Source organism: Vombatus ursinus, unplaced genomic scaffold (genome assembly GCF_900497805.2).
Source record: "Vombatus ursinus unplaced genomic scaffold, bare-nosed wombat genome assembly UNPS02014812.1, whole genome shotgun sequence".
NCBI lineage: Eukaryota > Metazoa > Chordata > Mammalia > Diprotodontia > Vombatidae > Vombatus > Vombatus ursinus.
The window spans coordinates 7,321,944-7,337,135 of NW_020954590.1; the positions used below are offsets into that span (position 1 = coordinate 7,321,944).

Genomic DNA, 15,192 nt, shown 5'->3' on the forward strand with positions numbered 1-15,192 from the left:
TCCCTATCAGCCAGTCTTTAACTATTATACTTGAACCAAAATAATTAATTACGCTTAGAATGTGTGAAGTGATATGGAGACAGCCAAAAGATATATTTCTTTTCTCTGGAAATAAATTCATGCTAAGCTTTTGATAAAACCACTTACAGAAAAATGTAACAAAATGGAAATAAATTTGGATTTTAGAAAAGATAGTTTCTAATCCCCGTTTCAAAATAGAACCAGAAGTTTTAAAACTAGAAGATCCCTTGGAGATCTACTAGCCCAACACTTTAATTTTTTACAAATTAAGAAATTAAGACCCAGTAGAATGAATTTACTTGCCCAAGGTCACAACAATATTAAGTTGTAGAAACAAGATTCAAAGCCAGTTTTTCTGACTCTAAATTCAATGGTCTTTCCTGTTTACCATTCTGCTCAATTTTCCCTCCTTCAATTCAATCACTGATTAAACTCCTCCTATGTGCAAAGCTCCATGGTTAAGTGCTAAAGATACAGACACAAAAAATGACACAAGCCTTCCCTTGAAGGACCTCATGTTCTCTTGGCTGAAAATGAGAAGCAAGCAGAAAGGAGGAAAAATTGGAAAGTGGAAAAGAATAAAAGGACATTGGTTTCAAGAAATTGAATTCTCCATATTTTAGGAGAAGACTTCTTTTTAAAATTCTGTTATCTTCTTTCCTAGGGAGACAGCATCATGCATACATAGTGGAGCCCATAGCTGGTCTCCCTGCCCTTACATAAACTGCCTGGGCCAAGTCATTTAACTTGAGTAAGTCACTTAACATCTTAATGCTCTAGGCAACTCTCAAGACTCTAACATGCCGAGAAGGTGTCCCTACTTTGTAGGAGGCGCTTCCTTACTTAGGAATTCCTTAAAGCAATTAATTCTCAGAGCCAGTCTCTATTCCTATTGCTGCCAATAAACAATTATCCCCGTGAGGTTCATGACAAAATATTGTAAATATGTAACCCCTGTGTATGCAGAGCTTTGTTTTACAAAATGAGAGGCAGCTCCAGAGTGGAAGATAGAGAGTAGGTCTTGGAGAGAAGAATCCATGGGTTTGTGTTCCACTTCTGATACTTTTTAGCTGTGGGATCCTGGGCAAGTCACTTAAAATCTTAGTGTTCCAGGCAAGTCTCAAAAGCTCTAAGTTTTACGGCAAGTATCTATTTCCATCAGTAGAGGGAGTTTCCTTATTCAGGAAGTTCCTTTTTGAGTAAAATCCCAGGTCTAGTCCTTATTCCTATCCCTTTGTGTTACAAAGCACTATTCCTACAACCAAGATGGCCAAAGTGTTACCTTCATTTAATAAATGGGGAAACCAAATAATTTGAAGAGATAGTGTTGAGAAAAAAGTATACGGAGGCATGGGGAACAATCAACACAAAGTCCAGCAGATGGAAGAGGCCAGTTTTCCTGGACCGTACAAAGAAAAGAAGAGTAATGCATGATAAGACCAGAAAGATAGGTTGGAGGCAGGTTTTGAAGGGCTTTAAACATGAGACAGTAGAGATAATACTTAACCAGAGAGGTAATAGGGAACCATTAGAGTTTATTAAGTAGGGGAACAACATGGTCAGATTTATATTTTAGGAAAAACACTATAGAATATGGCCTGGAATGGACAGGGACCAGGTAAAAGATGGTGGAGGACAGATCAAAAGGGAGTCACGTGAGTGGAAAGGAGAAAAATATGAGAGATGTACTAGAGGTAAAAATAACAAGATTTGGCACTGAATTAATATATCAGGAGAGTGGGACTGATGAGTCAAGGATAAATATCAAGTCTTTGAACCTGGATGACCAGGCAGAAAGGGGTACCCCCAACAGAAATGGAGGAGTTTAGAAGAAGAGGGGTTGGAAGAAGGAAAATAATGAGTTCTTTCTTATTATATTGAATTGTTTATTGGATAGTCTGTTAAAAATTCCAATAGGATTTATAATACAGGACAAGAGAGCCCAGGAGAGAGAAGGAAAGGGAGCCCAGGACAGAGTCCTGTGTCTCAAGAAGGTTTCATGCTTCCTTACATCCTGGAGAGGACAAGTGATATCATTTTTTTTTCCCTGAGGCAACTGGGGTTAAGTGACTTGTCCAGGGTCACACAGCTAGTAAGTATCAAGTGTCTGAGGTCAGATTTGAACTCAGGTGTTCCTGACTCCAAGGCTGGAGCTCTATCCAAGTGATATCATCTTTATGGAGTACTTTAAGCTCTTTGAAAGAGCTATAACAATTCAAGGTATCATTATGTAATTTCCCAGCTAACCAAAGTCACCAAGGTCAAACATAACTTTGGCCATGTCAAACACATTGCTAACATAACTCAAATGTTTTAGATTAGCATGTTTTATTTAGTTAGCCTCGATTCTTCACCTCATTTTATATGTGCAGTTATATCACTACCCCCATCCCATGGCAATGACCACTGAAGTAATTTATAGTTGATCTTCTTATAGGAAATAATGCACTGATTGAACTAATTTTTAAAAGGTATTAAATAATTATTCCTTTCCTTTTTTATCTTCTCTCATTTCCGAAAGCAATAATGTTGCTGATTTATTTTCAGAATTTTTCCTTAAGATATTTTCTTCATGCTCCCTTTGATGTCTACAGTAAGCGTTTTTGTACATATACTTTCAACTGTAGGGTAAATTTGTACAGTGCATATGGTGGTCATGGCGAGAGGGTACACATCTTCATGAAAAGACCCAGCAGCAAATATCAATCAATGGAGAGTACATGACAATCAATCCATAATGCATAATCAAGGGCATCCAAATGACTCCAAGGAATTTCAAGATGAAAAAATAAGGTCAGTGACAGTTACCTTCAAATAAGGGATGCTCTCAGCAATCTTGTTCTGGGCCTTCAGGATAAAACCATAATGCACTTTGGCAAAGCCATCATTAGGAGTCACATTCAGAACCTGTTTTCAAGAACATAAAATAAAGGATCACAGTTAAATCCAAATTCTGGAAATGATTTCCAAACATTTTAAGGGTTGCCCTTGATGTACTGGCAACTACATTAGGACTCGAGATTTAAGGTGAAAAACAAAAGAATTTTCTTACACATAAAAGAATTTATTAATATTGGATCAATTATTTCATTCAACACACGGGACGTTAATATTTCCAGGCAATAATTCTGATAGGAACAATTTTTAACAACAAAAAGAACAGGCAGCTATTGAAATTAACGGGGTCCACTTTCTATATTGTGTGACTTGTGCAAATATGATTTCAATTCTGTTTCTAGTGATTAGGAACAATGACAGTTACTGATGACTCAGATTTTTTAATAGAATAAATAATAAACAAGGAAAATTCTAAATAGTATTTTATCGCCATTCTCCCTTCACTACAACCTCCCTTGTTCCATCATGTTACAGGATGGCTTTAAATTTTATTTTTTCTTCATTAATTACTGGAGAGATTTTGGTACACAATCTGTGATCCAAAGTAGTGTGCAGTATTATATATGGAGGAATTATCACACACACACAACATTAATTAGGTTTAGAAATAAATTATCCTGAATGTTTCTAATTAAATATTAAAATAATCAGGAAACAACCCTGTTATTATTTCCCTATTCTAAATAACTTAGAAAAAATAATCTATAAAACAAATGAGCATTGACTCAATATTTGCCTAAAGGCTCAGAAAAGGTTGAGTTGAGTGCTCTTATCGTGAGAAGAAGTGTGGTTTGTAGTACTTTCCCCTATTTTTATGCCTGACTAAAGAAGGGCATAGTTGTTGGGAAAGCTTCACATGTAAGGAGCAAAGTTATGCGAAGAACTGCTCTTCCAACCGACTCTAAAAGGATTGACTGCCAGAACCAAATGTTTTGTCACCTAATTTTTTTATTTTTCTCCAACTGTGAATGCTTTATTTCCTCAACTGTTTCTGTAATATTTGAAGGCAGAAATGATGCCATTTCTTGCGTATTCCTTCACGTATGTACCTGATGCTCAGTGACTACTGGTTGATGGAACTGAATAAGCCACAGGCATGTTAAAACCCACCCCATTGCTGCCATTCATTTATATTTCTGCTTCTGAAGTGACATGACCAGCTTGGACCACACCTAGGCTGCAGGATCTTTGAGCCACATGAGTACAGTGTACCCAAGAGAAGTCAACATTGAGTGCAAGTATTTATGAATCCATAAACAAAAGGACGAGTCCTAAAGCACTAACCTAAGTCCTCTGTGACCACATAGCAAAGAGATGCATTTCTTAAATGCCGGATGAGCAAGAATTCAGACAAATTTTATATAGTTCTAGATACACCACCTCAACATCTCTGGAATTGAGCAGGAGCAATTACACAATGGAACAAGCAATGGAAAATGTTATTTTACACAGGAGGACCAAAACGAAATAATTTGGGGGTTTCAAAAATTGTGTGAAGCAAAGCTCATGGAGATAACATTTTTTAAAGTGCTTTGCAAACTTTAAAGCAATATACCAATGTCGGCTGTTGTTGCTATTATTATTATTACCAAACAGAACACATTTTTCTATCACAATATCTTTAGATAAGAAAAGAAAAATCTCTGTTTTGGTTCATCAGCTTGGAAGTGAAAAAGGAAAGAAAACAACTACTCCAAAGAAAACCACAGCTCTGGGATGTGATATGAAAACATCACATTCTATTGATGCTTCACAAAAGTTATCACTAGAGACAATTAGGCCATGCTGCATATAATTACTTCCATATTTAGTATAATTAAATATAATTCTGTACAGACGATTCTTAAGATGAACTAAAACGCTTCCTATCTCTGAGACTCAGTCCTCTAGTAGGGGAGAAGAAGTACAAACATTCCATAAAGGTTTTCATAAATTAATGGATGACAGATTCATTATGGGCTATTCAGAGAATGTTTGGGATATTTCCCTAATCCCTGACAATTGTATCAAAGGGAAGACCACGCCCTTCTGCAAACACTTCCCTTGGTGCCTCTGTCAGAGCTCTAGCCATCACTAAATGCAGAGCAGGCCTGAAAACAACAACAGAAAACCCACTATCCCAAAATTCTGCAAAGATAACATTTGCTGTCTTGTTATAGGCTGGGAGTGGGGAACCTGAGACCTCAAGGTCATACGTTCCCCAACTCTGTGTTAGACATTAGCAACTTAAGTTGCCAAAATGAACTTTTAAATGAAAGATTTTATAATAAACTCAGACTAGTTTTGACACTTTTCATTCCAAATATATTTGAAATTCCAAATGACTTGTAGATATTAGAAATGCTATATTAAAAAAAATCAAGGTCTCATTTTTAGCTCATTCTGTAGCGGGTTAAGGTGTGTCTTTTCTTAATCGGGATGAAGGCATACATTAGATAATAGGATGCAGAGACCAAAGAGAAGTAAAAGATCATCTGGTCCTAGTCCCTAATTTTAGAGACAGAAACATACTCAGCAAAGTGGAGTGACTTGCCTAGACACAGAAGAAGAAAGAAGCAGAGCCAAGATTCAAACCACATCTTCTGATTCTGGATCCTGTGTTTGAGATCTTAACCATGATGCCTCATAGGTGCTGGAGCTTAATTAATACGTATTTATTGTTGAATTTAAGGAGGAGGAGGCCTCAACAGCCCAATACAGGATAAAATGCTGTTACGATCTGCTTTTCTTATTAGTTTGAGGGCACAAAAACAATACGTGGCAAAATTTGAAGTAGATTTAGTCAAGCCTTAGCTTTACATGATGAAAAGTTTTTTTTTTCTTTAATAGTTGTGAATCAACCAGTGTAAAGAATTCTTAGTGAGAAAATTGCTTCTAATTGTATAGCCCAGTAACTGTTCTTCAATTTATAGTCTTAAAATAGTGCATGGCACACTGAGGTCAAGTGGCATAACAATAATAATAATGATAATGATAATAACATTTAGATAGCCCCTGTTGTTGGTTGTTGAGTCATTTCTGACTCTCTGTGACCCCATTTGGGGTTTTCTTGGCAAAGATACTGGAATGATTTGCCATTTCCTTCTCCAGTTCATTTTACAGATGAGGAAACTGAGGCAAACAGGTTAAGTGACTTGCCCAGGGTCACACAGCTAGTGTCTGAGGCTGGATTTGAACTCAGGTCTTCTTTTTTTTTTTCCAATTGAGAAATTTATTTAAACATATCAAATAAAACAGGTGCCTCCTTGTCTCTGAACTTAGGACAATGTGTTGGGCCTCTTGGTAGTAAAGTGTGGTTTGTGCTGGCAACACAGAACTCTGTGGGGCAGAGGGAACTTGATTTTGGAGTTGTGAAACTGCTTGACTGCAGGCCGGCAGCACTTGCTGGCAGGAATTTTTTCCACTTTCACGATCTGGATGGAGTAGGCCCAGGCACTGTGACGGACTCCCGTATCTCGGTAGCACTGAGTAACAGCACCAGCAGTGGTCAGATCCTTGTACTCCCTGTACATTTTGTGGGTTCCACTCCTGGAACTGTAGCGCAGCCAGATGCCAAAGTTTTTCACCCTAAGAGGGGACTTTTCAAAGACCTGTCCACAGTATACGATTTCTCTAGAAGACGTCTAGATCTTTTTCAGCTGGGAAACGGAGTACCAGAATCAGGACTTTGCTGCAACATGATTAGGCACGGTGCTGCCGCCTCACTCCCTGCCAAACCGCAAAAAGAAGCGAACTTAGGTCTTCCTGATTCTGGGCCAGGTGCTCTATCCACCTAGCTGCTCTATATAGCACCCACTACGGGCCAAGCACTGTGCTAAGCACTTTATAATTATTATGTCATTTGATCTTGCCCACGGACACACAGACAGTATGTTCCACAGGTCAGGCTTGAAATTATGTTTTCTCAATTCCAAGGCCAGCTCTCTGTCCACTATACCACACATCAGCAATATGCAGTCCCGACAAGTACGAAGGACCCATGCAACTGCACATAAAGCACTAGGAGAATCTTAAATGCCCTCTACTCTGAGACTCAGAAAGATTAATATCTGATAGCTCAGTGGTATTAACTTTTTTTTCAGGTCTTTAAAATCTACTTAGTAAATGATTTCTTTTATGCCCTAAATAATACTCTCATAGCCTAAAGGAATTATGAAATCACTGACACAGAGTTGAAAGGGATTGCAGAACTCATTTATATGAATTTCCTATATAATATGCCAAAGATTCTTTTGCAACTTTCCTGACATGGGCAGTCAATGCCCTATTAATACATGAACAGCTGGCTTCCACATTCCTAGCAGGATGGAGTTTAAGACAACAGCTAGGTGGTTCAGTGGACAGAGCACTAGACCTAGAATTAGGAAGATCTGTGTTCAAATCTGGCCTCAGAGACTTACTAGCTATGTACCCTGGGCAAGTAACTTAACCTCTGCCTCTTTCAGTTTCATCGTCTGTAAAATGGATATAATAATAGCAGCTACCTCTCAGGGTCACTGTGGAGATTAAATGCGATAATATTTATAAAGTGCTATGCAAACTTTAAAAGGCTAATAAATGCTTGCTATTATTATTATTATTATGATGATGATGATGATGATGATGATGGCAGCTAGAAGGTGCAGTGGATAGAGTGCAGGGCCTGGAGTCAAGAAGACTCATCTTTTAAATGGTCAAAGGATATGAACAGGTAGTTTTCAGATAAATAAATCAAAGCTATCTGTAAGTCACATCAAAAAAATGCTCTAAATCACTATTGATTAGAGAAATGTAAGTTAAAACAACTCTAAGGTACCACCTCACACCTATCAGACTAGCTAATATGACAGAAAAGGAAAATGATAAATGTTGGAGAGGATGTAGGAAAATTGGGTCATTAATGCACTGCTGGTGGAGTTGTGAACTGATCTAACCATTCTGGAGAGCAATTTGGAACTATGCCCAAAGGGCTATAAAACTGTTCATACCCTTTGATCCAGCATTACCACTATTAGGTCTGTATCCAAAAGAGATCATAAAGAAGGGGAAATGACTTACATGTACAAAAACGTTTACAGCAGCAATTTTTGTGGTAGCAAAAAATTGGAAATTGAGGGAAGGTCAATCAATTGGGGAATGACTGCACAAGTTGTGGTATATGAAAGTAATGAAATACTACTGCGCTATAAGAAATGATAAGCAGGCAGATTTCAGATAAACCTGGAAAGACTTACATGAACTGACGCAAAAATGAAGTGAGCAGAACCAGGAGAATATTGTAAACAGTAACACTGTGCACTAATCAATTATGAATGACTTAGCTCTTAGCAATCCAAGAATCCAAGACAATTACAAAAGACTCATGATGGAAAATGCTGTCTTTCTCTTCCAGAGAAAGAACTGATGGATTGTGAAGGCAGACTGAAGTATACTATTTTCATTTTTTTTCATTTTTTCTTTTGTTGTTTCTTCTTTCACAGCACGACTAACATATAAATGGATTTACATGATTGCATATATATGACTTATACCAAATTGCTTATCATTTTAGGCGAGGGAAAGGGAGGGAAGAAGAGAAAGAAGGAGGGAAGAAAAATTTGGAAGCCAAAATTTTTTTAAATGAACATTAAGAACTGTCTTTACATGTAGTTGGGAAAAAAGAATATTTTAAAAAAAGAAGACTCATCAAATCTGGCCTCAGACAGTTACTTGCTGTGTGACCCTGGACAAGTCACTTAACCCTGTTTGCTTCAGTTTCCTCATCTGTAAAATGAGCCATAGAAGGAAATGGCAAACCACTCTAGTATCTTTGCCAAGAAAATCTCAAAGGGGTCATGAAGAGTTAGAGACAACTGAAAAATGACTGACTGATTATTATTATTGAGAGAACATTAAATATTCTACTTTTTTTTCTTGGAAAGGAAGAAGAAATTATAGTCCTTTCAAGCCTATGTGATACACTGGTGGCACAAATGATGGTACTGAAGTGTGTACATAGACCATGTGTGAATATTTCCCTCCATCTGTTGTGCTGTCTTTTTAAAGTCCACTGAATCCCTATAATCAAGATATGGGCACTTTGATGTTTGCATTTTTAGTTTTAAAAAATAAATGCATCTTATGCAACAGTAAATAAATGTCCTAACATTTTAACACCACAGAGTCAATATTGTGACATAACATATTGGATAGCAATTGAGAGTCTGCAACTAAAATCAGGAAATCGACAGAAAGCAGAATTTGGGGGGGAAGTAGGATAAAAGAAGAGGAAATGGGCAATTAGCATAATTTAGTATAAAGAACAGAGCTGATTCTTTATATTTGGTATTAGAGGCATTATAACACAATCCCAAATTAATCTAAGAACTTCATTTCTTCATCAGGCTATACTGAGCACTTCTCTCCCTCCTCTCCCTCCCCCCAGGCAGAAATCTTTTTTCCTGAAAGATCACTCCAGCCCTGGAATTCAGTCCTCAGAAGTACCCTCTGCCCCTTCTGTCCCCACTTTTGATTGGATGGCTCCCCAGAGCCTCCATTTAAGGAGGGTGCACTGGCCAATATTGTCTACCGTCCTCCCCAACTCTCCTCTCCTTTTTTTTCCAGTTTCCTGTTATGTCTATAAGCTCCCAGAGAGCAGGAATTGCCTTTCTTTTTGCTTAAATATGTATTCCTAACACGCAGCACAGTGCCTGGCACATTGAGCTTAATAAATGCTTGTTTACTGACTGGCTTAATATTCATGCAAAGTCTTTTTTTATTGTTGAGATATAAAATGTTTGTTTACCTCTTCATAAACCTTCTTAGCATTGTCATTGTCACCAATCAAGAGATAACCCACTCCAAGGTCATTCTTGAAAGAAGTATCATTGGGAAACAAGTTAACCAATTTCTGAAGCGTAACCAGGGAGCCTCTCATGTGACCTGATTTGAATGAAAACAGAAGAAAAGTACACTTGGGTATATTCAGTTTTTATAAATCATAAGAGATCATTCAATAAAACCTGAAGGTGGATAAAATGTTTGATTAAATACCATAGAATCATAGAACTGGAGAACTGTAAGGGATTTCAGTGGCCATATAATCTCATCCATTTGTGAAGGAATCCCTTTTATAACGTATACCAAAACTGTTCAAATAACTTCCATTTCAAGACCTCAGAAGGAGATCAAGGCTAAAGTGGTCTCTTTGCAACTTATACCAGTGGAAGGTAAGAGGGACAGAAGGAAGAAAGGAAGGAAGAAGGGAGGGAGAGAGAAAGAAGACAGAGGAAAAGTAAAAAAGGAAAGATTTATTAAGCACCTATTACATACCAGGCATTGTCCTAAGCACTTTACAAATATTACCTCATTTGATTCTCACAACAACCCAGGGAAATAAGTACTATTATGATCCCCGTTTTATAGCTGAAGAAACTAAGGCAGACAGAAATTAAGTGATTTGCTTAGGATCACATAACTAGATTTGAACTCAGGTCTTCTTGACTCCAGATCCATTGCTCTGTGTTGCCCCTGAATCTTCTTTTCCCCATCCTAAACATACTCAGTTCCTTCAACTATTGCCATATGTCAAATTAATAATAACAACAATAACAGTTTGAATTTACATAGTGCTTTAAGGTTTGCAAAGCACCTTACAAATATCTCATTTTACCCTCACAGCTTTGAAAGGTAGGTGTTATTCTTATCTCAACTTTACAGGTGAGGAATCTGAGGCAGACAGTGGTTAACTGACTTGCCCAGCATCACACGTTAAATAAATGTCTGAGAATGGATTTGAACTCAGGTCTTCCTAATGTAATTCTGCAGTTTATCAACCACCACCACCACCATCACCACCAGCACTGTCACCACTCTAAAATGTGTAGCTCCTTATTAGGAAGTCCTCATTGTTAAGTTTAAGTAGTTGCAATAGCAATGCTTATTCTGGAGACATGGAAAAATAGAATACCAATTATAGAAGTTCTTAAGCCCACCTCTGATACTTGCTTACATTCATATTTCAGGGTTTTATTTTGTGCCATTTTCCTTTAAGTTGCTAAAAATATGTCAATATTTTTATGGTACATTTTCCCCTTTTATTAGACATTAAAGGAGTGAAAAAGTTCAGTCTACCTACTCCACGAACAAGTCACTAGAGAGCCTGAGAAAGCATTACTATAAGTCTACATTTAACTGAAATTTCAGGTGTGTCCCCAGTTTCATGATGGTAAGAAATCACCCACTTAGGGAGCACACCACATTATCCAGTATTCTATTACCCTCTGGTGGGCAAGAGCATGTACTACATCATCTAAGTCAACATTTGTGGCAACACATTTTACAAGTGTCCTTGATTCGCTAATGTCAAAAGTAATTATTTTCTATGAGGAGTTACTTGTGATTATGTACTTTGTAGACTTTTAAGAAGCGGCTAGGATACAAGGAATCTTTTTCCAAGCATAGTTATTCATCATGGCACTTAGGAAGATAAGTAATGAGGTGAAAATGTGGCAATGGTGTTTCTATATTGAGAAAAACAGTACAAGAACATAAAAAGGTCTGAGTAAAAGCTAATAGACTGGAGATTTTACATGAGCCAAGGGCATGCTGTGGCTGCCAAAAAAGCTAATGCAGCCCTCAGCCACATTAAGATTAAGTATAACAAGGGTGGCAATAGTCCCACTCTACTCTGCTCTGGTCAGATCACACCTGGATGGCTGCAGTTTGCTTTATGTATATATCTGAAGAAAGAAATCCATAAACCAGAACGCAACCTGAGGAGAGTGACCAGGATGGTGCAGGATTTGGAAAACATCTGATACAGAGTACATTTGGGGGCCTTTCTGGGGATATTTCTATTTTGAAAACATTAAGAGATTTAAATAAAAGAAGTTAAGCTCTCAGATAGAATACAATATGTCTTCTGAAGGAGATGGGGAAATATATGACAGGAGGATTAGGTAGGGGGAAGAAGCTACATAGATGGGAGGCCCAGGAAGACATGCAAAGAGTAATATAGGCTAAAAGTGAGTTCTATAATAGTCCCTTTCAACCCTGGGACTCTGTAATTCTATGATCCTAATTAATGTCATATTCCATGATGAAGAAAAAAAATTTTTGGAAATATACCTTCACTAATTATATGCAAATACACACATTCATGCACATACATACTAAGATATGTGTATGCATATGTGTATATACACACATATATACATATATGTATACATATCTGTGTGTGTATGTATATATGTATGCATAGGTATATTATATATCTATATATATCTATATATATCTATATCTATGGACTGGGGCTATGATATCATCAACATAGACAGCTTCCAATGAAGAAAGTCACTTTACCAACACTGATAGGACTATGTTTTACAATTATATAGTATTATAGAGTTGTCTATGGCACCTCTCTACTGACAGCTTTGAGTGACTTTCATAGTCTCACTGGGCACAGTGCTAGGTGGAGGGGCACAAAACAAGGTACCCCTGTCCTTAAGCAACTTACAGTTTAACTGGGTTGAGGGGATGAAGGTAGAGAGGTACAACATAACTATAAATAAGTATGATTCAAGGTAGAAAGTGAAAAGTGCAAAGGAAAGATCCAGAAAAATTCTCTGAGAATATTTAAGGAAAGAACAATCCTTTCCCTTTAGCTGTGATAATTAGGGAAGGCTCCACAAGGAGATGACATCTTGTCTAGGTTATAGCAGAAGAGGAGGATTTCAAAAGGTAGAAATGCAGGCATTGGATATAATCTATGAGAATGCTCTGAGGCAGGAGAATACAGAATGAGCAGTCAGTTGTCCAATATGGATAGAAGATAGAATACATGATGGTAAAGTGAAATAAGGTTCAAAAAGGAGTTTTGACTCAGACTCTCAGGGGCCTTAAATTCTAATGAAAATATTTGTACTGTATTTTATCCTACAGGCAAAAAGTATGCTGTGGTCAGATGAGCACATTAGGACAAATATTTTGGCAATTAAGTAAAGGATGGACCAGAGAACTCCATGTGAATAGGGCCTGTGTCACATTTATCTTTTTATCTCCCTTCCATACATGTCAGGGCCTAATTTAGGGACCTGGAGGTAAGTGTCTGTTGCATTGAACTGAAAGGGGAGGCTTATTAAAGGAAGACCAATTAGGAAGGTAATACAATAATTTAGGTGAGAAGTGACTGGTGTAGAGAGGTGGCAGTGTGAGTAGACGACTAGGAGAGATAAGCTAAGAGATCTCATATCTGTGAGAGACAGAAGAACAATAGATGGGACCTGGCAACTCTTTGGCTATGGAGCTTGGGTTTTGGCTATGGGCTATGGTTTTGAGTTCATCTGCGGGACAAGACGATGGAGCATCAGCAGAAGGAGGAAGCTGAGGGGACCACAAGTTCTTATAGGAATGATGAAGTTTGCAAAGAATTGTCTAAAAGGGCACTGGAAATAAGAAAACGAAACTCAGGAGAGATTGGGGCTAGATATACAGATATGGAAATCATCTCCAGAGAGGTAATAACTGCAACTCTAGGACAGGACATCAAGAGAGAAGAGTATAAGAAGAGAAGAGTGCTAAAGACAAAATCTTGGGGGAATACCTGAACTTATATGACAACAAAAATACCCAAGAATTCTTTACTTTCTCAATATTTTGGAGTTTCTTATGTAGGTGACACATGGATAGAACTCTGGGGCTTAAATCAAGAAGATCTGAGTTCAAATCCAGTCTCAGACATTTACTGTGTGACCTTTGGTCAATTCATGTAATCACTGTTGCCTCAGTTTCCTTATCTATAATATGAGGATAATAAAGCACCTACCTCCCAGAGGTGATGAGGATAAAATGACATAATATTTGTAAATTGCTTTGCGAACTTTAAAGTGCTCTACAAATGCCTATTGTTACTATTAGCATTATTATTATTATTATTATTATTATTATTATGCTGCTGCTACTACTGCTACTACTACTACTACTATTACTACTACTACTACTACTACTACTACTACTACTACTACTGGTCATGCAAGTTTAGGTCCATTACTTAACCTTCAGGGGATTCAGTTTCCTCATCTGTAAAATAGGGACAATAGTATGTGTGGTACTTATTTCCTAGTATTGTTGAAAATTTCAAATAAGTTAACATAAGTAAAGCATTTTGCAAACCTTAAAGAACCATATGACTGATGATATATCACAATGATATATTATAACTTTCCCAGGTATATCATCCTTCAACCAAAAAAGCATTTATCTACTATATGGCTTATAACTAATTTTCCTAGTTTATGGATAAATATGTCACATACAATTAGATCAAAAGGCCTAGCTTAAATTAAGCTTGAGTATACTTGCTGCTTCACCTTACCTGCAATTATCAGAGTATCAGCCTAGATAGGTTAGAGAGATTAGTAATAGTATTTTCTTCTCCAATACACTGAAAAACAGACTTCATGATTTTTTTATTTGCTTGCACATAGTAGGGTTATTGTCCTCTTTTTTTGTACAGATGCTATAGGTCTATAACGTTCTAACTTTTTAAACCTATTTATCACCTTCTTTTCACTTACTATTTGAAGTGTTCCTATAAGGGCTAGGATTGACACTCCAGTTTTATAGGTGACCTTCATAAAATTAACTAGCTAATCTACCCAGACTCAGTTATAAAACTGAAGACTTCATCTCTATCCGACCTTCAGTTGCTTCCAAAGTCAGGCATTTCATGCTGACCTGATTTCCATTTTTAAAATTTATTTAGGGTTTACCTAAAAATTGCTGTCTGTCTGATTGCCGCTTCAGGCTGAGTTTGACCAGGTCAGCGGGGACATTTGGCAGGTCAGCTACCTCCTGGTAAGTTTCGATGGCTCTCTTGAGCACTTCATTGCTCCTCCTCTTCTCAGCCAAATCATCTTCACACTAAATGAAACCCGAAAACTGTGTTAGCATTGCAGGATCAGCTCTGAGATTATCACAGAGTCTTCACAAGGAAGATCATTATCCATTGTCATTAACTTTGGGTCGTGTTTTAGGGTTGAATTTTTTTTTTTTCTGGCAAGGCAATGGGGTTAAATGACTTGCCTAGGGTCACACAGCTAGTAAGTGTCAAGTGTCTGAGGCCTGATTTGAACTCAGGTCCTCCTGACTCCAGGGCTAGTGCTCTATCCACTGCACCACTCAGCTGCCCATTGGGTCACGTTTTAAAAGCAACTTTAACATATTACAGACTATCAAGAAAGGGAAGAAAAAAAAAACAGAAGAAGGATGCAAATACAAGTATCCAATATTTTTTAGGGTAAAGAGATATGA

The 15,192-nt window shown here is 37.4% G+C and overlaps 1 protein-coding gene across 1 annotated transcript in view; it reads right to left on the reverse strand.

Moving 5' to 3' along the window:
• LOC114053829 (aspartyl/asparaginyl beta-hydroxylase-like) overlaps nucleotides 1–15,192 on the reverse strand; it is a 100,608-nt gene that overhangs the window by 50,488 nt on the left and 34,928 nt on the right. Inside the window, exons 5-7 of the mRNA XM_027876948.1 lie at nucleotides 14,652–14,802; nucleotides 9,683–9,819; nucleotides 2,830–2,928 (exon numbers count right to left, since the gene is read on the reverse strand). Coding sequence (XP_027732749.1) covers nucleotides 2,830–2,928; nucleotides 9,683–9,819; nucleotides 14,652–14,802 — 387 coding nt within the window. The remainder of the gene's footprint in view (nucleotides 1–2,829; nucleotides 2,929–9,682; nucleotides 9,820–14,651; nucleotides 14,803–15,192) is intronic.